The 27,820-nt window shown below is 43.6% G+C and overlaps 1 protein-coding gene across 1 annotated transcript in view; it reads right to left on the reverse strand.

Moving 5' to 3' along the window:
* Nucleotides 1-27,820, reverse strand: part of LOC124777497 (zinc finger protein 395) — a 534,083-nt gene that overhangs the window by 372,326 nt on the left and 133,937 nt on the right. Inside the window, exon 2 of the mRNA XM_047252940.1 lies at nt 18,646-18,806. Coding sequence (XP_047108896.1) covers nt 18,646-18,806 — 161 coding nt within the window. The remainder of the gene's footprint in view (nt 1-18,645; nt 18,807-27,820) is intronic.

The raw sequence follows: 27,820 nt of genomic DNA on the forward strand, positions 1-27,820 counted from the left end.
TAAAGTCAGTTCACTGTCTTTTCAATATTGTTTTTACCTCGACAATGTGCACTTCGAAGTCAGTTTCATCATCTGGGCTTCAGCTGTTATGTACGAATCTTCAACGTACTAGAAACAAATAAAATAAAAAGCAAGAAAGCAACGATGATTAGAGTTTAACGTCCCATCGACGGCGATGCTATTAGAAACGGAGCACATGCTCGGATTATGAAAGTCACGGACAGGAAATCGGCCATGTCCTTATCAAAGGCGCCATCTCGTCATTTTCCTTATGCGATTTAAGGAAATCATGGAAAATCTGAGTCTCGACGGTCGTCCTCCAGAATACGATTCCACTGAGCCAACCATCCGCTAACTCGTTCGGTACCAGAAACTAATAACTGCGAATTTTGCTATTTGATTTCTACTATATATAATATCGCAATAAGGTACCTTCCAGCTTTTGTTTACACTATTATATACCATAGTTCTCGTAGATCCTGTTGTAGCATAGGCCATGTCTGTTCATTCTGGTTTAGGTGAATGCTTGCTGAGTGAGGGGAATTTCCGTCAGCGGTGGTTTAAAGTGCAACGATTACTCCCTGTGTGGAAGGAAGAGGCTGGGCGCAAATATATTGGAATTGTCCTCAACAATTGTAGTAGAACAGACCATTTACAAGGCCCTCATTCGAACAACCCTAGAGTTTTTCTCATCAGTTTTGGACCCTTACAAAGTTGTGTTAACGGAAAGGTATATAAATTTTAAAGTAGAGTTGCACAAGCTGTCACGGGAACGTCTAGTCAGCGTAAATAGTTCTACGTAAATACTCGGCAAACTACAGCGGGGGACACTAAATAAAGGCCACGTGCATGGCGGACCGCTTGACTCTCAAGATTCCAAGAGCCGACATTCTTAAATGAGTGAAAATACATCAATGTCGCACATTGATCAGGAAGCTAAAATTAGAGAAAGTCTGGCCCATAAGGTAGGACACCGACAATCTTCCTGCCTTCGACGTGTTCTTCACCCCGAAAACATTTGGTGCAGGTATCCACGCTTGTCTGTCTTGCCCAAGCCACATCATATCTGCTTAACTACTGCTACCTACATGCATTTGTACCTGCTTATTGTATTCATGCCTAGGTTTCCTCTACAATTACTACTCCTCACCTTTCTCTGGCTTACCAAACTGACAGTTCCTTGATACTTCTGGACGTGGTCTAGCAACCGGTTCCCTCTTTTAATGAAGTTGTGCCATAAATTTCTTTTATCTCCAATTCGATTCAATATTTCCTCGTTAGTTACCCTATCTACCCAATCAACCTTTAGCGTCCTTCTGTAACACTGCATTTCAAAACCTTCTGCTCTGTTCTTGTCTGAACAGTCTATCGTCTACATTTCACTTTAATACCAATCTATAGTTCAGACAATTACCTTCAGGAAAGACTTCCTCACACTCGAATTTATTTCCTTTTTCCCATGAATTTTTTTATTGTTATTACCCCCTGCATTTTCTATCCTTTCCAGATATCCATCTTCAGTTATTTTGCTGCCCAAACAGAGAAACTCATCAACTACTTTTAGTGTCTCATATCTTAATCCAGTCCCTCAGCATCTACTGATTTAATCAGATTACACTGAATTACCGTTGTTTTGCTTTTCACGGTGTTCTTTTATATACTCTTTTTAATAAATTATCCATTGCGTTCAACTGATCTTGCAAGTTCTTTGCTGTGTCTGACAGAATTAAATTACGTAAGCAAACATCAAATTTATTTTTATTTTCTTTCCCTAAATGCTAATTCCCTTTCCAGATTTCTCCTTGGATTTTGTTACCGCTTGCTTCGGTTACGGACTGAATAAGTCCCTTCGCAGCTACTGCTTTCGTTTCGATTCGTGTGGCTAACTAAGTAGAACTGTGCCTTTGAGAGGAGGCTGCTACTCTTAAAACCTCAACTACCCATCTCCCAACTCCCTCCCAACGCCATCGCAAGTATGTATACGAGAATGTAGGCTGCCACGAAGATAGGAGGCTAGATCAGCTAAGGAGTCCAATCGGCAGAGTTGGAGGGGCTACAGAATATTTTTGTTATTCAGGATGGCCAGACGCGGATTGGAAACCTACTGTCTTAAAAAGTGCACTACTTCGGTTGGTAGGCGGATGACCAGCACTTTAAACAGTACTAGGGAAATCACGAGGAAATTGCTGATTTGGGCCGATCAACTGTACTGTTGTTAGTGACCTCAGATGTCGGGAACACAGTGTCCGCCTGAAGCCCTGTAGGATATCGCAGTGAATATCGCCTGCTTACTTGCGCGAGACGTGAGAGAAACGCTAGAGGAACGGCTGTAGTGAGGAAGGCTGCGTGACAAAAAAGCGAATGAAACGGCGTGTCGGCCAGCGGGCCGTTAGAAAGCGCCGGCCCCTGCCAAACAGGGCGCTGCCGGCCGGGCCGTGCTGGACAGCGACGTGGCAGCGAAACCAGCGGGCCGGCTCCGGCAAGCATTTGGCAGAATGCGCAGAGTGGGCGAGAGAAGGGCGGAATCACGGTGCGGTTCTCGGGGGAGGGGGGTAGTCACAGTCTTTCACTACTTCCAAATCTAGTTTGCTGTTACCCCCCCCCCCCCCCCCCCCCCAACGTGCTTCAGATGTCTTCCATTATATTCATACTACTACAATTAAAACAATAAAACATATAAAGTTTCTCAATACAATAGTAATTTGTTAACATCAGCGCTTAGTACTTCAGCATAATGACAATGATCAAGATTACTTCAGCGTAACTTTCACGAAATTGCACTACGGTGAAGTACCGCATTTGAAGAACTTCTGAATGTTTGAGATGTACAATCCGCAACTCAACTGAAGGATTACTTTTTACGAGCCCGAAACTGTTTCCCTTTGCGACAAAGATGCAAGAAGCTTGAAATTTCGCTCAAACGTGCCTACAGCCTTTCTCTGTAATGGTGCAGAATCGTTTCGTCCTGCGATATCAGCCTCGGGGCTCAGTGACGCTTCAAACAGCAAGGTGTCTAGATACGCGAAAAAAATTCATGCGAGCCGTAATGTGAGCAGTGATGTCACATTGGCACCAAATTTCATTACAATTCTGTCCAACGTCCCCGTGGACGCGTCAAACGGTGCGAAGATCGTCACACTCACCCCCCCCCCCCCTCCTCTTACCCACATTTACCCCCTCCTTTCTTTTTTCGCCTCTGCGACAGAGGTTAGAACCGTGATGCTCAGTGTTGAAATCACGTCGTTTTCTTCTATGTGGCCGAGGAAAACATCTGAAATACACCTCCGTTCAGAATCGACACGAAACGACCTCAGCGGGTGGCATAAAGGGGGTCAATGAAACCGCCCTTTCCTTGGGGTGACGATTCCCACAGATTTTGTGGTCGAAAACGGCAGTTTGATGTCCGATAAGCAACAGAACGACATTCTTGACAACCTTTGACACTGCTTAACTCCCCCCCCCCCCCCAAACCCTAGACCTTCAACCCTTTTCTAAGGACATTGTGGGCTGCAGCCCACCACCACGTTGCTGTAGAACACAGACCAACATTATGTGTCGTTTTAGGCGTTATTTCAAAACAATGTAACCTCTGGCTGGTTCCCTATTAATGAATCAGAGGTGCAGATAGAAATCAACTGAAATAAGAAAAAAATGCGGTAGAGACCTTACACGAATCATATATGTGGGTTACACAACTCACATCCCATTGAAGTTAGCCAGCGACAAATAGTCGAACCACGTGAAACAAGTGAGTCGCCGTAGCCTGTGTATGACGTGCATCAGGCAGGGCTGACGGCTGAGGTCGGCTGCCTCGAGAAGACGAACTGGGAGGTGGGTGAACGACTTGGGACAGTTTAACGACTTGCGATAACTGGAAGGAAAATATGAGCGAGATAAAGGGAACAACTTAGCTGACGAATGACAGACGGACAACACAAAGACAGAAGCCGAGTCACCAATTACCGTGGTAACTGACACTGTAGCATTCGCTCAGTGACTACTTATTTCTCTTTTCCCATTCTTTTTCTTTCCTGTGCTCAGTTTAACGTAGCGTCGTTTGCTATGTTGTTGTGAATACTTAAAAGTAGATTCCAATGAAACTGGCAAGTTTTATTGCTATACAAAGCACGGAGATGCAGAAGAAACAGGGCAGGAGAGGTGAAACCACATGATATGTACGCAGGGACGAGTATAGGGGTTCACATTCAAGCACATCAAGAGTCCATTAGAACGTGGATGAATATTTTCAAATGTCATTACGAACGAAGTCTTAGTGACAGCTGAATTCTGGCCATCGCGGCTCAACTTCATAAAAAGCATCGAAATAAATAAAGAATTCACGAGTAAAGTATTAATGAGAACAAAACTACATCCCCCGTGATTCTATCACCGTACGCTTTACGAAGAAAATTGATGAGATATGATTTTCATTTCGTTCTGTTGATGAGAAGCATCCACCTGCAACTGAAAATCGCTGAGAGAACATGCTTGTGTTGCAAGTGAACGAATGCCTGTAATAAAATCAGTTACATAGTTAGAAACGCACTGATAGGTAAAGCTGCTATCTAGACACAAGAGTCTTATTCCCAATTTACAACTAGTCACTACACAACGCTTTCCTGAGACGTAGTCTTTCAGAGCAATTTCTTGAGGAATTGTTCCAGAATGACGGAATAAACGGTGAATTATAATTGACTATATTACAATTTGGTTTTTGCAGCTTTTAAATGGAGTCAGCTACAACAAATATATCTCGGGATGAGTTTGTGATTATAAGGACGCATCTTATTTCTGCAGGAAAGCGTCACAAAGATCGGAGGGCAACGTCCGACGCACCAGTAATTATCAATAGTGTCTTACGCAGTCAATCCATAACCAGTGCGTCGAATTTTTGAATTTAAGCAAAGAGACTGACACAATCTGTTTATCACAGACTATACGCCTCTATCTTACTGTTGATCTGTCACCAAAATTCTAACCAGTTGCTGTATGATAAATACAGATACACCTTCACCTTTCCTTAACTTCACGAAATACACAATTAAAATAACGAAGTTGTTATCTCGTCTAGTTATAAAGAGAATCCGCTTCGTTCACAAGTCTCACGTAATCGTTCCATATACTAAGTTATATGGAACGAAAGAAGTCCTTACCCTGGCCAGTATTTATTTTTCCTCCATACAAAGTGTACCAGGAGGCACAGTCAATATTCAGCGATACGACACGAACGGTCATTCGAAGCAAAAACCTGCCGTAAACATGGGCTCTAAAATCCATACCTTAAGAGCTATGAGCATCAGTTCGTCTTCGCTACTACAAAACACATCTCTTGTACTGAACAAGTGCTCATGTCTCTTAAGGTATGCTTCGAATTATCGTTCCTGTCCTACCGCTGAATATAGACTATTCCTCCTGGAATACCCTGTATATCTGAACTGAATTGTGTCTTCTTGTAGGTTTACTCCGCAAGGCGTGACATTTTTAGCCCTTCTATCAACATTCGTTTATGTTAATATTTGTAAGGGCGCCGATAATCTCGCCGTTGAGCGCCCGTAAACCCTACAAACACACACACACACACACACACACACACACACACACACACACACCCCTGCATATCTATCAGTCTATCGGTAGCTAGCATGTAACGTGAGAAGTTATATCAACGTCTCGCATGAGTGACGAGGTCAATAGTCCTCATTTTATCAGCTCAAAACATTCTCTCTAGTGTACAATTTAAGGATATAGAGAGGATTACATGTATAAGTCATTTTGTGAGTGTAGTGAGGGTTATAGAGAAAAAGGGCAACTCGATATTAGAAAAATAACTTCTGAAGAACTGTTTCCCCAATGTGGATTTTAATTTAGAAAACAGGGCCAAAATTAATAACCCTCTAGCGTGTGTTCCATGTCTGGGACATTTTCTATCTATTTGTCCACAAACATTCTTGGGTATAAAAAATGAATGCTAGTATGACGAAATAAATGACAAGAGAGGGGAATAGACGCGGTGGGTCACGGTCCACGATCGCCAGATTGTGCATGACGCAGCCTTACGGAGAGAGGACGTAAGAGATTATGGACGCGATATGCAGATAGGACGACGACGTTAAGCTCGTCAAGTCCTCTGGGGCTTAAGTGCTGGTACGAATTTTCTCTTCCTCTCTTCCGTATCTCATCTTTTACGACCAACCGTAACAAAAATACAGAACTGAAATGCACAAATACTTTTTACAAGAATGTACCTTACACAGTAAGATAACTGAGACAGAGAACGCGAAAAGGGAGAAAGCAGAAGAATTGTGCGACCTCCGCATTGTCCCCAGCGCTCATTAATGTTTCGACTGACTGCTCCCTCCCTTCATTTCACGGCACAGGTGCAATACAGTACTCTTGCAGGTTTGTGCATGACTATACAGATGCAAATATGAAAAGGGGAGCTTTACATGTGGTGACCTTAACAAAACACACTTTTAGAAAAGTTTTCCGGCACTGAAAGCGGAAGGGGACGGAAGTGGGCAGGTGAGGCTAGCTACTTCAAGAATACCTTCCGTATGATGTTCCTGACCGTTCACCTTATTACGGAAGGTGCTCTGTTCAAATAGAAGTTCATCACTCTAAAAAAAGTACTAATAGGAAGGATAATTGGAATGATTAGAATTTTTATCATTAAGAAGTCATTTACTACACTTCAGCCCCTGTCAATAGCTTAGTTCACAATCATTAAAATTCGTGTAATACAATTCAGTGTAATATTGATCCGCGAGTTTGCCATTGCAATGCGTTCAATGGAATGTGAGCGAAAAATTATCGCTGTACTGAAATTCGAAGAGGACAGTGTACATTCTTTTAAAAGTGTTACATGTCTCTCGAAAGAAACCGTTAAAAGATCTCTGATATTTGTGTTCGGTGTGTAATGTGAATTATCTTGAATATCAGGTAATGACTAGGAGTGCATGCATGTGGACAAGCTGTCTGAACCAGGCAGGCTTATAACAGATTTTATCTGTTTAAAGATTTTATGCATTACCCATAGGTCGAGATATAGTAGGCCACCGTGGATGTGAAGTAATACTTAAGTACAGGTATAGACCGCCAGTATCAAACAGAATACGAGAGCGAGGTTCCGTGAATAGGGGGCGTTGTCTGGCGTGGCGGCTGACCTCGACAGGTCGCAACCCCTTGTCGGTGAGGCAAAACGCAACACAGATTTGCTCGCCACTGTACTGTAGTTGCCTTACGTAGAGATACATCCTCGTCCAGATACAGCGAGCTACCCAACTTTGGAATCAAAATTATAGATACGATTGGGGATCCCAAACTATTTTGAGTACGGCTCGTGGTCGCATATGAATATTTCATGCGGTACCAGGATTTTAAGCCGTAAAGCGCGCGAGGCACGTGTTTGAGCTATGTTTCCGCACCGATGTTGGTAGTGCTACCTTGAAAAGCAATACTCAACAGCCTGCGATGTGTCAGCGGCCGAGGTTTTTCTCGGGGGCTACAGGAAGTGGTCGGTGTTCGTAACTCCAATGGAAAGTGAAGAGTAACAGAGGAGAAACTAGTTGCTAATGTCCTATCTCCTTGTCTCACTGCGCAAAAAACAACAGAAAAACTTGAGAGCGTGCGGCAAAATTTTGTGTGTCGTTGTGACGGTAACGAGACTGGCGGCGGCCTTTTGAACAACTGGTATGAGCTGAAGTAGTTGTTGTAAGGAGCAAGTTGTTTAGGTCAATAAAAAACTGGATATTTATGTGCGATCATTAGTTCATTACATCAAGGTACTCAGGTACTTCTCTCTTCTCTATATTATTTTGATTCAAAAAGTTTGCGATACCATGTACTCAACGTCACTCTTGAGCATGAATTCTATTAAAAGCAATGGAACTTTAATTTTAACTGTAGCTACATAGTGTACCCACTATTATGTTCATAAATGGAAAAAAAGCATAACTCCTACATGGAAGGTGCTCCGGTAATGCGGTGTGTCGTTCAGGGCTTTTCACAATTAGATTACCTTTTCGGTCATTAAATGTCACTGTACATTTCTCACCAGTACCGCAGAAGCTTGATGTATATAATAATTTGTTTGTACCCATACGATCAAAGGGTGAGTAGCAGATACAGTCTCTAACTGGACTACTCGGAAGAGCTATGGCCTGCTGCAAATTAATACATCTTGAGAATCTTGCTTAATTTCTGAAAGAAACACGAGAAATGGATTTTACACATTTCAGTCGGTAAGCAGGGTATTTAAACCCTTTAAGCCGTCTTTGTGTCTTATTTTTAACAGTTGCTGCGAAACCTACCTCCCTCAACAGCGAAATAAAGACTTACCGTGTCATAACTCCTCAGTGTTTATAGGTCACCCAATAAAAACCACCGTCAGCGATGATAATACCTCGTATACCTCCGCAAGACGTCAGTGGCTGTGTAAAAGAGCTAGTACTTAGTCTACTGTAGCAGGGATGAGAATTCGACACCTGTGTCAGGTTGTTCAAGCTACATCTGGATCAGAGTAACATAGTGATTGACAGGTATTTATTTACAGGCGGCTACCAATCCGAGAGTAGTTTGCTTGCGCTTTCTGCCCTGTTCACCGTCGTATCGCTCTGCTACCTCAGGTACCAGTTACGAGTTACCTGCGGAGAATGGCGAATTGTAAAAGTAACTGTTGCGATTAGTTCTTGTTATTGGTTTTGCTTCTTCGGGTGGCGTATTTTTTTTACGTAGCGTAATGTGTGAAGCTAGCAATGATATTACGTAGAAAAGTGTCAGGGTTATTGCGATCTTACAAAGAGCATTAAGAAAGAACGCGTGAACATATTCATTACGAAGCCATTCAGTTGCTGGTACCGCACTCACGTTGCGCGCGCAAGTAAGGGCTCACCGACAGGACATGGCCCTCACCCAAGCTCAACCGTCAATTATTTTGCTATTCTGACCTACCTCGATAAAAGAAGATCCCTGACAGTTGCAGTGGGTTTGGCGCAGCTGCTTCGCTCGTCTCTCTCAACCAATGATGTAAGGCGATTTTGTATATTTGTCTTGTTGAAAGCTGGCGACAGCGCTGCCAACTGTCAGAGAATTTTCTTTCACCGTCTCTGCTAAAGATACAGGGAATGCGGGCTTCAGGGGATGTCGTAAATCGCCGGTTCCAGGAAGAGGTCTCAGGTACAATGGAGAGATTCCAGCAAATAACGTAAGGCACTGGTCTAGAAAGCACTTATGTGGAAAGCATTAGAATGGAGTGGCATCAGAGTGCAAGCAACTGCCGGCTGTCCGTCCGCAGGTAGCGAAGCAGTGTGTGCGCAGGTAGTGCGTGGGCATCGCAGCCGTCCAGTGTAGTGTTCCACAGCGTCTCCCGCCACGCCGGCAGTCCTGTTTATTGGGAGCGTCTGCTCCTGCTGGTGCAGGCATGGCCAGCCCCAGCGCTGGCACAGGTGTTTGATTACGACGAGGTAGCCCACATCTGGGTGCTGCGGCGAGCCCACACTCGAGGCTGCCGGAGTACTGAAGAGTCAATGATCTCTCATCCATACATATTATAAGTAGGTTAGCGCCCGCTACTTCGCTCGCGTAGACTGTATGGTCTACACAGACTTTTTGTTTTCCTTTAATCGAATTGTTTTGTTGTTCGCAAAAATGGCGACACCTAAACTTTTCACGCTAATGGAGGGAATAGAAGCATGATCTTTTGTGAATATACTTCTGACCAAAAAGCGGTTCTGGTAGATAAAGTCGAAGTCTTTATTAGTCACAGCTTTTGAGTTCTTGCCGGCCGAAGTGGCCGTGCGGTTAAAGGCACTGCAGTCTGGAACCGCAAGCCCGCTACGGTCGCAGGTTCGAATCCTGCCTCGGGCATGGATGTTTGTGATGTCCTTAGGTTAGTTAGGTTTAACTAGTTCTAAGTTCTAGGGGACTAATGACCTCAGCAGTTGAGTCCCATAGTGCTCAGAGCCATTTTTTTTTTTTTTTTTTTGAGTTCTTGTGGTGATATTTTTATAGAAACTTTCATCCCCTAACACACATTTCTTTAGAAGTCAGGTACCATGTTACAAGGATTAAGTTTTTAAAAATTTTTAACGAAATATGTTCATAAAAATATCATTCCCTATTTTACTCCCTTAGGGGTTGAGTTTCCAAATTTGTTATTTTTGTTTCTAACTGAGATGCCAAATACAAATTTACGGATGTAATTTCAAAAATGTTTTCTTAATGAAATATTTACACGAAAAATTTCATCCCCTATTTTACCCCTCTTGTATTTCCAAAAATGCTGATAACACATTTTTTCCCTAAAAAGTCATATACTAATTTTCATAGTTGTAGCTTTAAAAATGCTTTAGTGGATCTTTAATGATGATTTATTTTTTTAAAAAACACGTTACCCGGCTGTTTCACCCACATAGTGATTAAGTTTCCTAAAATTCTAAAACATATATTTCTTTTTTTCTCGCAGAAATCAAGTACAAATTTTCGTACTTCTAGCTTCAAAAACGCTTTAACAGCGATCATTTTTCAAAAACCTTTCATCACCTATTTCACCATATTAGGGGGTGGAAAAAAATCCCTTCATAAACGATATCTACAGTAGAAGGTCAACACACAGTTCAAATTTCAAGTTGTTACATTGTGCTGAGGAGTGATGAGTCAGTCAGTCACGTCATCTCCTTTTATACAGGCTGATTCAGCTGCCCCTATCGATCGGTTTTATGCAGCTCACTATGCTTTCAAATCCCAAGCCTTTGATTTTCATATTCTCTTGCTCACTAAGTGCAAACTGTTAGTCGTACAGAAAAGAAAGAGCAAGACATTTTTGTAGGAAATGAGTCACGTTTTTCGAACTATTCAAGAACAACAGCTTTGAAGGTCACTTTTGTACGTTTTTCATGAATAATTCGTAAACTACGGCCTTCAGTGAAAACGGATTCCAGTACAAAATTTAACTACAAATAATTTCCTGTTCATTTTCTCCATAGCACTAATAATTTTGACATAGCGAGCGATACCGTACCGTGTACTTGTCTGGTCCCTGAGCGAATGAATACGAAAATCTTAGCGTTGTATTTGAAGGCGTTGCACGAAACCTGTCAGTAGAGGCAGCTGAATCAACCTGTACGTAGAGATGGAAGTCCGTCGCCGCAATTTCTGTACAATCAGATTACTCTGAGGGACTATTGTTGCTATTTTCATATGGTTTTCAGTTCAAATGGTTGAAATGGCTCTGAGCACTATGGGACTTGACTTCCGAGGTCATCAGTCCCCTAGAACTTAGAACTACTTAAACGTTACTAACCTAAGGACATCCTACACATCCATGCCCGAGGCAGGATTCGAACCTGCGACCGTAGCGGTCGCGCGGTTCCAGACTGAAGCGCCTAGAACCGCTCGGCCACTCCGGCCGGCTACGGTTTTCAGTACAATGAACTGGTTCACGAGTAACGTTTGTGTATGTAATTTACTAGCGATACGCCAGCCGAGTCGTCCGGCCGTAGATACTTAATGCCACCGGTACCGAGGCGAGGCAGGCCGTCAGTTTCAAACTGAACCGTTCACGGTTTGCGAGCGGCAGCTCCTCACATCCGGCCTGTGTACGCGCCACCCGGATCCCAGAGTTTTGCAAGGCGGAGCCGCGGCCGGCAGCGGGGCGTGGGTGAGAGGCACGCCCCTGCCTGCTGCCTGACACCCAGCGCGGCCTTCAGCGCGTGGCCCTGTGACGTCACCACCGGCTGCCGGCTCCCGGCCCTTCCGGGTGTGCGCCAGTTTAAAAATCCAGCCGGCGCGCATTCCCAAACACAGCGAGTTAAAGTCGCAACATGAACCAAGGCCGAAGCGGCTGCTGGCCCTGCACTTCTCACAGGGGATTCCAGACCGCTCGCAGTGCGCAATACGCCGCGCGGTCTTAGCTACTGCTACCGCAATCGGGCGAGGAACGGCAGCGCCAGTGCACCTACCGAGCCTTTCTGATCCTCCCGTAATGACGATCTGCAGCGTTTTCGTGCGTCAAGCCTGCGAGAAAGCGAAATTGTACATTTCGAGGGTGCTGAATCGACACCTAACGCGCATGCTTGGCCGCGGGAGTTAGCACACCGTTTCCGGAATTCTGGAGGGGGGCGGACGGGGTCGCGTAGGGTCAGGTTCCAATCCGCACGGCGGATTAACAAAGAGGACCGGTGTGCCGGCCAGTCCGAATGTGGTTCCCCACATCGGTTTGGGCAAATACCAGGCTGGTACCCACGCCCAATACCAGGCTGGTACCCACGCCCCGCCTAAGTTTCGAGATTAGCAAACATTTCTAAAACGTTCTCACACCTTGTCACGGGTTACGCTACATGCAGACAGTTGGATTACACAAATTCCGTCCTGACGGATGAAAGGGGGAGGGTGGCGACAGGAACGGCATCTAGCGGCCACCCTCTATCATTAACATTGCCAAATCCACATTAAAATTTCGACCTTGTGAAGACACGGGATAAGACCAAGAAGAAGAAGCTGTATGTCCACATAGAGGCGAAATCTCATAGCAACGTATAGTCACCGCATCTATTCGCACTGCCAATTCCTTATCCACGTTTTTGGTCCATTACTACTACTCTTGGGTAACTGAGTCATTCTTATGAGACGCCTGTTGCCAGGTGTGAATCCAATCGCAGTGGGGGAGGGTGGTTCCTGGGGGTCGTGCCACCACCCCAAAACCACTTTAGCAAAAATGTTTGTTTTTACGTAGGTCAGTTTCCAAATTTCTTAGATAACTTACGGAGGCTAAAGTGGCTTGAAAACCAAGAGATTTGAAAATGGTGACAAAGTCTAGATGGTCAGAAGCTGTATTTAACAAAGGATACTTGATGTCCACGAGCAAGCAAATTATTTGGGCGTAAACGGAGGAAAGAAACAACAAAACTCACACTTATATGCTCAAATAACCACAGTCTGCAGACGTGGTTAACAATTGTAGTGATAAGTGGAATACTGCCAATGGTAAGTGCACACTACAATTTTATATCGATTAAATTGTGACGTTGTCAAAGTTTCGAGAGTTTGTTGCTATTATATTTCTTAAATCAGTTGCATGACACATGTACTACTTAAATTTTCGGGCGAAACCTTTTCCAATCCTGTATTTCCTTGAATTGCAATTTAATAGAAGTTGTGCTACAGCGAAGTGTTACGCATTGATGTAAACGGATCATCATCATCATAATTATTAAGACTTTAACAAACTGTAACCTCCTTCCCCCAGAACTGAACCCTGGTAACTGTTAGCCAGTCGCCGTCTTTGAAGTCCGCTACTCAATTTTCGGGATCCCATAGTAAGTGAAACACGTGAATATCCAGTAATCTTTATGTATATCATCTCGATTAGAGCGTGGAACCCTTCCACCTCAAATCGACACAACAAGCAATATGTATGATATACTAGCATATAAATGTGCTCATTAGTTTGGTTTTCATATGAGTTTCTCCACATCGCTTCACTGCCTCTTTCGTAATTTTCTGTGGCCCTTCTGCTGTACTATAGCACAACAGCTTCGACGTTCTTGTCATTCTCTCATTACTTCCTGAAAACAACTTACGTTTATGTGAACTCCACCATTATTCGTTCTTTTGCACAGTTGAAATGTACTTAATTTACTGTGTTGGGAAACTTAACGCATTTAGTTTCTTCACAAGTCATTAAACTTTTAAACTACTCGACGTTGCCGGCCGCGGTGGTCTCGCGGTTAAGGCGCTCAGTCCGGAACTGCGCGACTGCTACGGTCGCAGGTTCGAATCCTGCCTCGGGCATGGATGTGTGTGACGTCCTTAGGTTAGTTAGGTTTAAGTAGTTCTAAGTTCTAGGGGACTGATGACCACAGATGTTAAGTCCCATAGTGCTCAGAGCCATACTCGACGTTGGCGAATGGAAGACTGGGATGTTTAGAACTTCAGTCACCTGTGCCAACATTCTAGACTGCACAACAAGCAAAAAATAAACTGGAGTCCTGCGCCAAGATTAGTCAGAAGGCCGGCGGCTTAAACCGCTGCGTTTAAAGCAGTGGACAAGTTAACCTCCAATGTACAAAAACGTGCTGCGTCTATGAGCTGCCACACAATCCGTACGTCCTTCGTACGTGACTGTGCATACTGCAGACATTTTGTCAGCAGAGTGAGCACCACTATAAAGTGTCAAGGAATGACAGACCATTGGGTGCTGAATCTTTAACTACCCAAAATACAGGATGGGCAAATAAAAGCGACCCGCAGAACAGAGTTCCATGTTACAAAGAAACGCAGCAGAGGAAAGGAGATACAGTTGATCTGGTAGGACTCTGAAGCATTTTCTGGTGAACTGCAGCCGCGTTCTCTGGTGTGCATGCACGTTTCGGAAAATTTTTTGACCTGTTCGAAACAGATTCTGACCCTATTTTCGGACTATGCGTTGCATGGCACTCCTTGTTGGCACTTTGACAGCATTAAACTTCTCAGCAAACAGCTAACCACAACGTTTCCACGACTTTGTTGTCACGTAACTTTCCACAAAGAACACCCGCTGCTGCCCTCCATTCAGACTGACAACCCGCATCCACAGAGCGAGGTGGCGCAGTGGCTAGCACACTGGACTCGCATTCGGGAGGACGACGGTTCAATCCCGCGTCCGGCCATCCTGATTTAGGTTTTCCGTGATTTCCCTAAATCGCTCTCCAGGCAAATGCCAGGATGGTTCCTTTGAAAGAGCACGGCCGACTTCCTTCCCCGCCCTTCCCTAATCCGATGAGACCGATGACCTCGCTGTCTGGCCTCCTCCCCCAAAACAACCCCCTCCAACCCCAACAACCCGCACTACGCTCTGAACCGGTGTGGATCACGTGACGGGCATACACGTGGTGAGCGCGTCACAGGGCGTGGTTCTATCCACAAATTCACGTCCAGTTGTATCCACTCGACCGGAACACTTATTTGCCCCACCCCGTACAAGAATGACACTGATACAAGTAAGATCACTTATGAAACAAGATAAAAAGAGCCATAAAACATTTTGTAATGGAAAATACAATTCGACGAAGCAGTCACGAAGAACAGCAAGGAGTATTACATTAATCGTTAAAAATTTACACAGAATTATTTTTTAAAACCTTTGTTGGAAGCTTCGGAAGTGAAATGCGCTGTAGTACTGTTAAATACATATATGAGAGAGATTTTCATATTTCTCTTCATCATGATAACTAGAGATTAACGGTAAAAAAATTCAAAATTTTAGGTACAATACATTTGTACTCGGGATATAACTATTATTTTTCAAGTACTGCGCATACATCCCCATTTAGACTATATGAAAATTGCCTGATGGTTATGACAGTAGTACAGATGGACATCTTCCCGCACAAACTGTAATACTTCAGCTGAGAAGTACGAGATCAACTTCTCTTCACGACGATGCAGGATAAAACTACTTTGCTCGTAACAAAAGACGCTGCACAGTGTCTTCATTGTACTTCTGCTGCTGACTACATGACTTGTTGGCGATAGACAGAAAAGCAGAACTAAGACAAATGAACTACTATATGTCATGTTTGGAGAGAGCATTATTGTTCTCAGATGGAGAAGGCATATAAAAACATACAGTGTATCATACATATCGATTGCTTTTACGTCAAACACTCTTGAATCCAGACAACTTAGTAACAATTACGTTGTAAATATGATGGCATCTGAAATCATATTTCACCTTCTTTTCGGCTATAAATGAAGCGAGAAACGCGTGGCCTTCTTTCTTTATTTGACATGAGCTATTAAGCAAGCTGTCTATGTTAAGAATATTTTCAGACTTCGTGCACAAGCTAAGCGCATTACACTTAGTTAACTACATTTCGTTCACAGCTGACGCTAGAACTCTTATGATAGTAAAGGAAAACAAAGTTGTTCACGTAACAACTATTCACAATTGTTTAAATGACTTAATTTTACGTAATCATAACCGATCTATATAAATTTTTAAAGGGAAAGAATCAGTTCTATGCACTGGTGTTCTCCTTTAAATGGCGTGCAGGTTTACTTAGTGTACGGAAGGTGGAACTTTAAGATAAGGACCGAAATTATTAGGAAATAACTCACTAAGGGACTTAAAACATGGAGGATTTCACTAGAGTTACTTGATAGATATGCTCCTTGGATTATTAGCATAACAGCTTAATGTCCGTCCTAGTGTTGCACGAATGTTGAAGGAAACTAGTTGTGGATTGTGAAGCAGTGTTACTGGTAACTGAGCTCAAAGTAATAGATCTGAAGATTCAGTACTAGTCATAGAACTTTTCTGGCACTTAACGTGATATACACGAAACACCACAGGTACGTGTGAAAATTTAAGCTGCACAGCATATTGAACTTGACATCAAACTGCATGGTGCTCCCATAACAGCCGGGTGAGCCTGTTTGCAGGCCATATGTAGGCAACAGCATACCAACTACGATAGGATCAAGCTTCGTAATGCACTGTGGTAAGCAAACCATCGTGTAAGACTGTAAATAAATAAAGTTATCCTATCATATAAAACGTACAGCTGCGATCCTAAAATATCATAATGTACTTCATTATTGGACAGTAAAATACTGATGTTGCATTAAAAACCATTTCTTTTCTTTTCGATAACAGAGGGGTGGCTTGTATTGATACGAAAATGTGCAACAGTTCAAATACTATATACACTACTGGCCATTAAAATTGCTACACCACGAAGAAGACGTGCTACAGACGCGAAATTTAACCGACAGGAAGAAGATGCTGTGATATGCAAATGATTAGCTTTTCAGAGCATTCACACAAGGTTGGCGCCGGTGACGACACCTAAAACGTGCTGACACGAGGAAAGTTTCCAACCGATTTCTCATAAACAAACAGCAGTTGATCGGAGTTGCCTGGTGAAACGTTGTTGTGATGCCTCAAGTAAGGAGGATAAATGCGTACCATCAAGTTTCCGACTTTGATTAAGGTCGGATTGTAACCTATCGCGATTGCAGTATATCGTATCGCGACATTGCTGCTCGCGTTGGTCGAGATCCAATGACTGTTAGCAGAATATGGAATCGGTGGGTTCACGAGGGTAAAATGGAACGCCGTGCTAGATCCCAACGGCCTCGTATCACTAGCAGTCGAGATGACAGGCATCTTATCCGCATGGCTACAACGGATCGTGCAGCCACGTCTCGATCCCTGAGTCAACAGATGGGGACGTTTGCAAGACAACAACCATCTGCACGAACAGTTCGACGACGTTTGCAGCAGCATGGACTATCAGCTTGGAGACCATGGCTGCGGTTACCCTTGACGCTGCATCACAGACAGGAGCGCCAGCGATGGTGTAATCAACAACGAACTTGGGTGCACGAATGGCAAAACGTCATTTTTTCGGATGAATCCAGGTTGTGTTTACAGTATCATGATGGTCGCATCCGTGTTTGGCGACATCGTGGTGAACGCACATTGGAAGCGTGTATTCGTCGTCACCATACTGGTGTATCACCCTGGATGATGGTATGGGGTGCCATTGGTTACACGTCTCAGTCATCTCGTTAGCATTGACGGCAGTTTGAAATGTGGACGTTACATTTCAGATGTGTTACGACCCGTGCCTCTACACTTCATTCGAACCCTGCGAAACCCTACATTTCAGCAGGATAATGCACGACCGCATGTTGCAGGTCCTGTACGGGCCTTTCTGGATACAGAAAATGTTCGACTGCTGCTCTGGCCAGCAAATTCTCCAGATCTCTCACCAATTGAAAACGTCTGGTCAATGGTGGCCGAGCAACTGGCTCGTCACAATACGCCAGTCACTACTCTTGATGAACTGTGGTATCGTATTGAAGCTGCATGGGCAGCTGTAGCTGTACATGCCATCCAAGCTCTGTTTGACTCAATGCCCCGGCGTATCAAGGCTGTTATTATGGCCAGAGGTGGTTGTTCTGGGCACTGATTTCTCAGGATCTATGCGCCCAAATTGCGTGAAAATGTAATCACATGTCAGTTCTAGTATAATATATACCCGTTTATCCTCTGCATTTCTTCTTGGGGTAGCAATTTTAATGGCCAGTAGTGTATATATTTGGGTGTGTGTTTATCGATCCCTTCACCTTTGACAATTGCTAATGTGACAACGCAAAGCTACACCTTCGTCCGGAGTCCACGTTGAACTGTAGGTCCCTTATATCTTTCTGGATATGTCAGCTCAAAGGATGACGAAAAGCAACGGGATCATGCCTTGTAAAGTCGTGCATGTTCATACCGAACATCGGGTCCTTTCAAATGCACAAATAAGCTTAGTAATACAGACGAGTATATATATATATATATATATATATATATATATATATATATATATGATGTGTGTTTGAGGAAACTCACTTTGCCTCCCTGAGATGTCACTTGTTCCGATAAGTTTCTGCGATGCTGCGGGCCATCTGACCCCACAAAGTAGGATAGAGCCAAGATTTTAACGATCACAGGCTTATTTTAAATTAAGGATTATGAAGTTAAGCCAAAAGTCGCGCTACATCCACATCCCCACACCTGGGCTCAGATTCCGAACTGGCGCAAAGTTGTATTAAGTAGTGCAGGAAGCGTGTGAGCAGCGAGCGAAGGCAGGGGCTAGGCACTTGCAGACTCACCCGTTTGAGAGGGGCACGTCGATGGAGCCGGAGGGCGCCTTGCGGCGGTCGCCCGCCATGTCGGCGAGGCGCGCGAAGTCCGTGTCCTGGTCCTGCAGCCGCGCGGACTTCCGCGACTCCAGCAGCCGCACCTCCTCCAGCCGCTTCCGCACCTCCAGCGCCTGTCGGCGGAAACACACGTCTGCATTACGCAGCTGGCTACCCAACAGCCTCTCACAGTGTGACAACGAGGACAGAATTCCATAGAGGGGAAAAAAACCCGCACGAAATCAACGTTCTTCAGAAAGGGTCGTCGTACACACCTACAAAACTATACGCTTATATCGCTGACGTGTACAGTAGAAATTTGGAACACATTTTATGCTCGCCTATTATGAGATTTCTGGAGACTGAAAAATCCCCTCTCTAGGTTCAAATGGCTCTAAGCACTATAGGACTTAACATTTGAGGTCATCAGTCCCCTAGACTTAGAACTACTTAACCCTAACTAACCTAAGGACACCACACACATCCATGCCCGAGGCAGGATTCGAATGTGCGACCGTAGCAACAGCGTGGCTCCGGACTGAAGCGCCTAGAACCGCTCGGTCACACCGGCCGGTACCTCTCTAGGAATCATCATAGATTCGGCGAATAACTATCTTATGAAATTCAGCTCCCTCTGTTCGCCCACGAGACACACAAAGCGTAGATACAGGCGTCCAGGTTCATGGCGTTATTCTTGACTTCCACAAGATGCTCGGTACAGTTCCGAAATGCAGCCTACAGAATACAAAACGAGCGTACGGAATATCGAGCCAATTGTGTTATTTCGTTCCTAGTGTACAAAACACTGACGTCATTATTAACGGACAAAAATCTTCAGATCTGAAAATAACCTGGGGTGTAGCCTGTGACGCTGCAATACAGATGCGCCACCAAAACTTTTTTGCCGATTACGTTTATTTTAAATATGACATACTTATTTTATTCTGTAAACCTTTAGATACTATGTGTTAATTAGTAATGTAATATGTATTGTAACTTTTGTAAATTATTCTGTTCAAATGGTTCAGATGGCTCTGAGCACTATGGGACTAAACTTCTAAGGTCATCAATCCCCTAGAACTTAGAACTACTTAAACCTAACTAACCTAAGGACATCACACACATCCATGCCCGAGGCAGGATTCGAACCTGCGACCGTAGCGGTCACGCGGTTCCAGACTATAGCGCCTAGAACCGCTCGGCCAACCCGGCCGGCAATTTTCTGTTTTAAGGTGTAATTTTTCTGGGATAAAGCCGTCACGGAAAGTGCCACAGATCAAAAACTTATGTAGAAGCGCTGTGTCTGAATGCGTGACGTTACGAGCAGAACGCGCGTAAGATTTGCTTGGCTGTGAGATGTGAGTGTGAACACGTGCATGTGGCGTGTATACTGTAGAATGTCTGGCTTGTGTGAGCGGGAATTGTTACTAGAGAGACACGAAGAGTACGACAAGTGTGAGCAGATGTAAGGGGCTACAATAACATCAAGATCTTGCCCCATAATTTATCAATGCTAATCAAGGTGTGCCTGCAGTATGCAGGGAGCAACAGGGGCATTGTCAACGGTAACGAAGACGTTGCCTTAACTTCAGCAACGAAGTGTAAGATCGTTTCACTTTCTTTCACGTTTGAAACTTTGACAGGCATTACCCAGTGCCATAATTTTACTGACATGAATTAAAACTGTAGGTACCTAATCTTGTCATCCTCAGTCACTATCATCTACTTAAGATCCAATTACTTTCCAGTTACTGGGTACCCTAGTGTCGTTGAAGACGCTAATAAAAAGCTTTCATTGCCATCCTTGTTTATTTACCGGAAAGATAACTGTAAGTAAGTAATAGCGAAGTCTCAATAAGTTAACTCTGTTATTCAATAATTTTCAGAAGCGAAGTTATTCTTGCTAATTAAATGAAGACAAACCAAAGTAAAAGTAATTCTGGCAATCTTAAATCTAAGAAAAGAAAAAGTTACGTTTATATGTGTCATATCTGTGTCTATTGTAATAATCCTGTTGTGTGGCGGTTTGGATCGCATTTCGGCGTTGCCGGTCTGTTGAAAGCCAAGAGCTGCTTATTTAACCCAGTAAATTTTCACAGTGATTACAATCCATCGAAACTAGCTTGAGATATCCAGGAATCTAATTAATGTAAATAGACGTTAATCTATGGTTACATAGATTATTGTCGCAACAAGAAAGCTACCTCCAGTCAATTATTTGCTTTTCAATAACAAGTTTAAGTATCTTTTCCAAATTAACGTATCTGAGTGTTAACGATGTAAGACAATTGCTTTCTTTGTTCATTATTATTTCCTAACGTGTTGTGTTGTCGGAAACGTATGTCGACGATCTGTTGCAACACTTACAATCAGTACTTCTTCAGTGCTGCGTGTATTATGATTTAGATATTGAGCAGACATTGCCCAACTGAGCTGGCGACCGTATTAATTAATTCCTGTATTATTTCAGTTAGACCCGTAGTGTACTCTGAGTCACGTAATACCCCTCTTTCATTCGTATTTACATGAGTGATGGCGCTGTCTTAAGTTTTAAACAAAATACATAGAAGTAGAAAGTGCTAGAGTAGGATAGTTATTAGAATAACTTCTTGTACACTTCTCTCCACTAACCAGATTATCTTTTTTTTCGGAGACGATAGCCTTGTCCGAAATCAAATTCATTAGGTAATTTGGCATATGCTATCATGGTCGTATGACCGCATTAACCGATCAATAAGGAGTTTACAACCTAAGGGTGTTATAGAAGCATTACACTGCACAATATATTTAAATGAACTAGCGTATAAAGTCTAAAGTTCCATTAGGCTTTTCGCGGATGACGCTCTTATTTAAAGGGAAGTCGCAAAGCTAGAAAATTGTAGCGAAATACAAGAAGACCTGCAGAGGATCGACGCTTGGTGCAGGGATTGGCAGTTGACCCTCAACGTAAATAAATTTAACATATTGCACATAAATGGGCAGAAAAACCCATTACTGCATCATTATACGACTGTGGTCAATCACTGGAAATAGTCACATCCACAAGATACCTGCAAGTACGACTACGTAGCGATGTATAGCGGAAAGACACCACATAAATGCAACTGAAGGCAAGGCAGATGCCTGAAAGATTAATTGGGCAAATTCTCAGGAAGTCTAATCCACCAACAAAGCAGGTAGCTTAGAAAACCTCATTCGGGCAATACTGAACGCGTTATTTTGTGACGACGATTAACGAACAGTGGTGATAAATTGTAAATCAAAGATATTTGAGTAAAGGAAGCAGTTCTGCAGAATGACATAAGATCGTCTCGTTTAATGTTTATCAGTTTGCATACAGAACGAGCAAAATTCCCAAAGTGGTTGACTGGACTGCACGACATTATTGTTATCAGTACTTTAAAAGTGGTCGTAATGTGCTTTCATTATTAGAAGCTGACGAAGCCAGTCTAATTCTAAATGTGTATACTTTACCAATAATACCCCTGATCGACAAATAATCGACAACATTAACTCATGTTAAAGAACCCATAAGACATTACTTGAATTAGGCCAACTAGACAACATGGATGTGGGTACGCGGAATACAAAACATCGGAGCTGCTCCATATGTCATCGGACATATGAAACAAGTCTTTCTGTAAGTATTTATATGGAATGTAGTCATGTATGGAAGTGAAATATGGACGATAAACAGTTTAGCCAAGAAGACAACAGAGGCGTTTCAAATGTGATGCTACTGCAAAACAACTTAAATACAGAGGATATAAAATGTAGACTGGCAATGGCAAGCAGAGCGTTTCTGAAGAAGAGAAATATGTTAACATCCAATATACAGTTAAGTGTTAGGAAGTCTTTTCTGAAGGTATTTATGTAGTACAAAACTGTAGATTGTAGCTATGTATGGAAGTGCAACGTGGACAAGAAATTGTTTAGAGAAGAAGAGAATAGAAGCTTTAGAAACGTGGTGTTACAGAAGAATGCTGAGGATTAGCTGGGTGGATCATGTTACTAATGAGGAGGCACTGAAGAGAATTGGGGGAGAAAAGAGAATTGGGGGAGAAAAGAGAATTGGGGGAGAAAAGAGAATTGGGGGAGAAAAGAGAACTGGGGGAGAAAAGAGAATTGGGGAGAAAAGAAATATGTGATACAGCACGACTAGAAGAAGGGATCGGTTGATAGGACACATTCTTAGACAAATCGATCACCAATTTAGTCTTGGAGGCAAGCGTGGGAGGTAAAAGACGTAGAGGGAGACGAAGAAATGAACACAGTAAGCAGATCCAGCAGGATGCAGAGTGCAGTAGTTATTCGGAGATGAAGAAGCTTGCACAGGAGTGAGTTGCATGGAGAGCTACATCAAATCAGTCTTTCGGACTGAAGACCACAACAGCAACAACCTCATCATGAAGCAACTTGCAAACCACACGTTATCTTATAGCAGGACAGGTCGTTGGAGTCCAGCTAGGTAGCCAACAACGGCTCCAGCTGCACACACTTCGTGTTGGTCGAAGACAGAAGCGCACCCAAGAAAAGTGGGCCCACGAGATGAACGGCTGAATATCATCAGGGTAGCTGCTGAGGAGAACAAAGAGCCAACCAGACAAGTGACACACCAAGTTAGCCTGACGGTGAAGAAATGCTTTACAGCTAACAGCGTAATTTTTCGATATTCATTGGGAATTGCAGTAAACCTATAACCTAAAAACACGAAAATTCAGACGCAAAATAAAAAAAGGAGGAATAATGTTAAGGCGGTGTATGTAGTGCTGCATGTGAGATAGCGCAGCAACTCCATGTATCACAAACTTCGCACCTGGAGGAGTCCTCCAACCCATCCGGGACAACGGCAACGAAAAAGACCGTGTTCAAGTCAAGGGCACGGCTGGCGCTTATCGCGAGCACATGTGTTGTTAAAGATAGTGCTTTGTCTTCCATAAGCTTACAAGCGCAGTCTAGTTACTTAGTTACGTGCAGTTGCGACTGCATTAAAATACAATTTGTGCACAATATTAGAAACAGGAATAGTAGCTACACAGACAGCAACAGCTGGCACGAACTCGTACCTGTTTGCACTGGGATCCTTCCGTGGGTGGAACCAACTGGTGACAACCGTGCTAGACGTAGGCTATGCACGAAGAGTACAAGAGAGTTTGGTAAGTGCAAGAGTTGACATTTATCTCAAGGCAGACACGTCTACCAACAGATAATACATTGCGTTGGGAAAGTATCGATGCTTGTTTTACTGTATTATTTTTCTTTCTATTGGAGTCCGGTTTTAATATTATCGGCTCGTATCATAATCAAACTTGGTTTTACTAGTATCAAACTGACTGTGTAGATCAGGCAGGAAACATTTAGTACACATTTTAATGAAAAATTTTATCGGCAGCTATTGTTGCCTAGAAGGCGAGCCTACAAATTTCGAATGAATGTCTGTAAAAGCAACTTCAAATTTGAATAGCCACTCGTAAGGCAACGAATCGAATTAAATGTTTCGATCCGCCGAGCAGTCATGTCTCGGCATAGGAGCGAGCGAACGCTGAGAGCGTTTTCGTTGCAGCCTAGGGCATTGAACCAGAGATGCCAGCAGTTTTTCGCAGAAACCTGACATAGGCGAAAGCGAGTGGATAAGCCCAGTGGTGACGGCTGCACTGCGATAAAGCGCACGCGCCGTGCTTCGCTCAGCTGCTATAAACCGACACTCCTGCTGCTGTTACGATGAACTCAAAAATACCGTCACAACCCTCTCTGATGGCCCCCTACCCGATCATTCCATATTAAGGTTTATTGCAAACTGTACAGCAGAGAAATGACAACGTCGTTTAATTTGGATAAGGAATCAATGACAATTTTCTCTTCAAACTTCCTCATATGACATTTAGGGAAAAATTTTCCATCTTAAAGTTGAATATTACCCAAACCATATTCTCTTTCTCGTTACTCAAAAAAACATCTGAAAGAGTGGCGTGATTACCAAAAGAGTTCAACGCAGTTCCCTCTGGTAAGGCGCAATGGAGCTGCAAAAGAAAGTCTCTTATCAAAGATCTGCGGTGTGCTTCGTGAAATACGCTGTAACAGTAATGCGACTGTTGAAATCAACCTATCTTCACTGCGAAGTCTCACCAAAGGGAAAAGCACGCTAGATTCAGTCCCATGCTCGTATCTCACACACAGCCCCATAACAAATGCCTTCTCCGGGGCAATCACGAACTAGTCATCGATCAACAATAAAAGTGAGTATACATGGGAAAGAATAGCCTCCCCGGTTACATATCCCTGCCTATCACATCTTGATCGAAAGTAATCACACTGAAGGCATTACCTTCGGAGCAGCTTCTGTTATTACACTGTTTAAAGCTGCAAGGCTTCATCAGAAACAATAGGCACCCGCTAAAACTCATATTTGCAAATCCGAAGAGCGTCCCCTTGCCATTGGCTCGTTCAACTAGCTCGCGTACCGCTTACGGTTATTAAGAGCTGAGCGAAAAAGAAAACTTCAGTCTTGAGTGCGTCAAAAATTACCGAGTTTTGACGTACAGAGCAAGATAATCGCTGTTTTTGAAACGTCCTGGCAGATTATAAATATGCTCTAGAACCCGATCTTTGATTTTCACGAGCATTTCCGATTACAGGCAACATCCCGGGTTCTATTCCCGGTCCGGCACACAGTTTTAATCCGTCAGGAAGTCTCAAATAGTACACACTCCGCTGCAAAAGAGAAAGATTCATTCTGGACGTCGATTTTTCTTCAACGAAGAATATATTGCGAACTTTTGTTACAATCCATCACGGCTACTAACAACCTTCCCTAGTCATAAATATCACACTAACACAGTTGCCCGTAACTTTTTAGGGGCGTCTTCCTGTACTGCGAGGTTCACAGGTGCAAATCCCGGCTGTCATCATGACTGTGAACTTTGATTGTAAGTACTGAAAGTTTCGGTTTAGTGGCGTCTTCGCGTGTTGCAGACACCATTGCTATAGATGTCTTCCGCTTTGCCGGCCGGTCTGGCCCAGCGGCTCTAGGCGCTTCAGTCCGGAACCGCGCGACAGCTACAGTCGCAGGCTCGAATCCTGCCTCGGGCATGGATGTGTGTGCTGTCTTAGTTTAGTTAGGTTTAAGTAGTTCGAAGTTCTAGGGGACTGATGACCTCAGATTTTAAGTCCCATAGTGCTCAGAACCTTTTGAACCATTCTTCCGCTTTATCTCTGCCTAAGGATTCCACTCACGGCTACAGATACGTTTTCTGATGAAAAGTATGCGGACACTTATTAGTGGAAATTAATATGGTGTATGTCCTCTGTTCGTTTTATGACGTCTCTGACAGTATATGGAGAACTGGCAGATCGTTTTCCTACAGAGCCGAGAAGGTAGTGATGTTGGACGCTGGGGTCTAGAGCGAAGTCGTTCTAATTCATCCCAAATGCGTTCCATTGGGTTCAGGACGGGATTCTGCATAGGCCAGTCCATTTCAGGAACGGTAAGATACACAGGCTGTTGCTTTAAGATGGTACTTTATGATAGGATGCAATGGCATGCTGATACCAACAATCACCACCTTTGAACGCAGTACACAGTGCTGTAAGGTGTATTCACATCCTTCCGCATTTAGAATTATGTCAAGCGCAAAAACAGGTTCACACGATAACCACTAAAAACATTCCCATACCATACCGTCTCCTACGTACTACACATGATGGCAGGTAACGTTTTCTAGACATTCGCCAAACCCAAACAGTTCCATCGAATTGCCACATCGTAGAGGTGACTAATCACTCGTTTCCAGTAATCCGCTGTCCCCTGGCGTCGCTCTTTACACCACATCAAGCATCGCTTAGCAATGAGTACAGAAATGTGTTACTCAGGTCATGTACGATGACCAGTCCACGGTCAAGTTCAGTGAGCTCTCCTGACTGACCCATTCTGCTGCTACTTCTACTTCAATGCTGACAACGCAGCACTCTCCTCCTCCATTTATACTGGCGGGTCAGCCTCTCGTGATAACTAGTGCTCAAATCCGTATTACATACGGTTGTCCGGATATTTTTGATCAAGTAGTGTAGATCGAAACGCGTTGTAAAATGTACTATAGCGTGTGGGAAACAGTCGCAATGGTAGCGGCACCGTGAGGCATCGTACTTGGCAATGGGAGCCGCACGTGGGGCGCGGCTTGTGTAACTCCGGCCACGGGCTGCGAAGGCGGGCGTCCGATTACGACGCGTGCCTCGCCTCCGCCTCTGTTGGGGGGAGGGGGTGAGACGGAGGAGGAGGAGTAGGGGTCGCGACCGCCGTAAATACTGCAGCTGCGGCGAGAGTGGCCCGCTTGGACAAGCGCCAGCGGCCGGCCGGCACCTGCAGGCAGACAACCCCTCCAACGCCTCCCTCCAACCCCCCGCCCCCCCCCCCCCCCCGCCCTGGTACATCGACAACAACCGCTACATTACACAGAACAGCGTACGGCGCAGATTATTTCGTAGCAGTGTTAGCTGCTTTCTGTCCATAGGCCTACTGAGCGAGGTAAAAATGTATCTCTCCTCTTCAGGGCCTGCAGCTTGCATAAAGTCATAACATGACATTTTTTTTACTCTTTTACAAAATTAACTGCAAACAGGTTTGTTTTTACATATGTCCACGACAAGCGTGTTCGGTATTTGTGCCATTTTCAAATGTTCCTGTTGAAATTACATTTATGTATCATTTTATTCTATGTCTATGTAATAGTACTATGGAATTTTTGTCTTATACTTACGTCGAGGTGGAGCGACGTCCATAAAACATCTTGGAACGTAAATTCTTTTATTGACTACGTTGTTAATATAGGTCACCTCAAACATAAAAATTTTCTGAGAAACTTTATTAACATAATAAAGAAAGAAAACGGATGAACACATCACGAGAAAAAAAAGCAAAAAAAAATAGACAACATCAATATTTATGGCACAAAAATATCTCTGACTACCTAAGATATAATTTAGTTCTAATCGTACTGCATCAATGGAACGATATTTCATTTGGCAGCTGTCAAAATATAACGCGAAATTTCTATACGAGTCGAATATGTGACCTGTATTAACGATGTAGTAAATAAAAGAAACAGCGTTCCAAGATGTTTAATGAATCTCATTCCATCTAGACGTAAGTATA

Source organism: Schistocerca piceifrons, chromosome 2 (genome assembly GCF_021461385.2).
Source record: "Schistocerca piceifrons isolate TAMUIC-IGC-003096 chromosome 2, iqSchPice1.1, whole genome shotgun sequence".
Classification (NCBI taxonomy): domain Eukaryota; kingdom Metazoa; phylum Arthropoda; class Insecta; order Orthoptera; family Acrididae; genus Schistocerca; species Schistocerca piceifrons.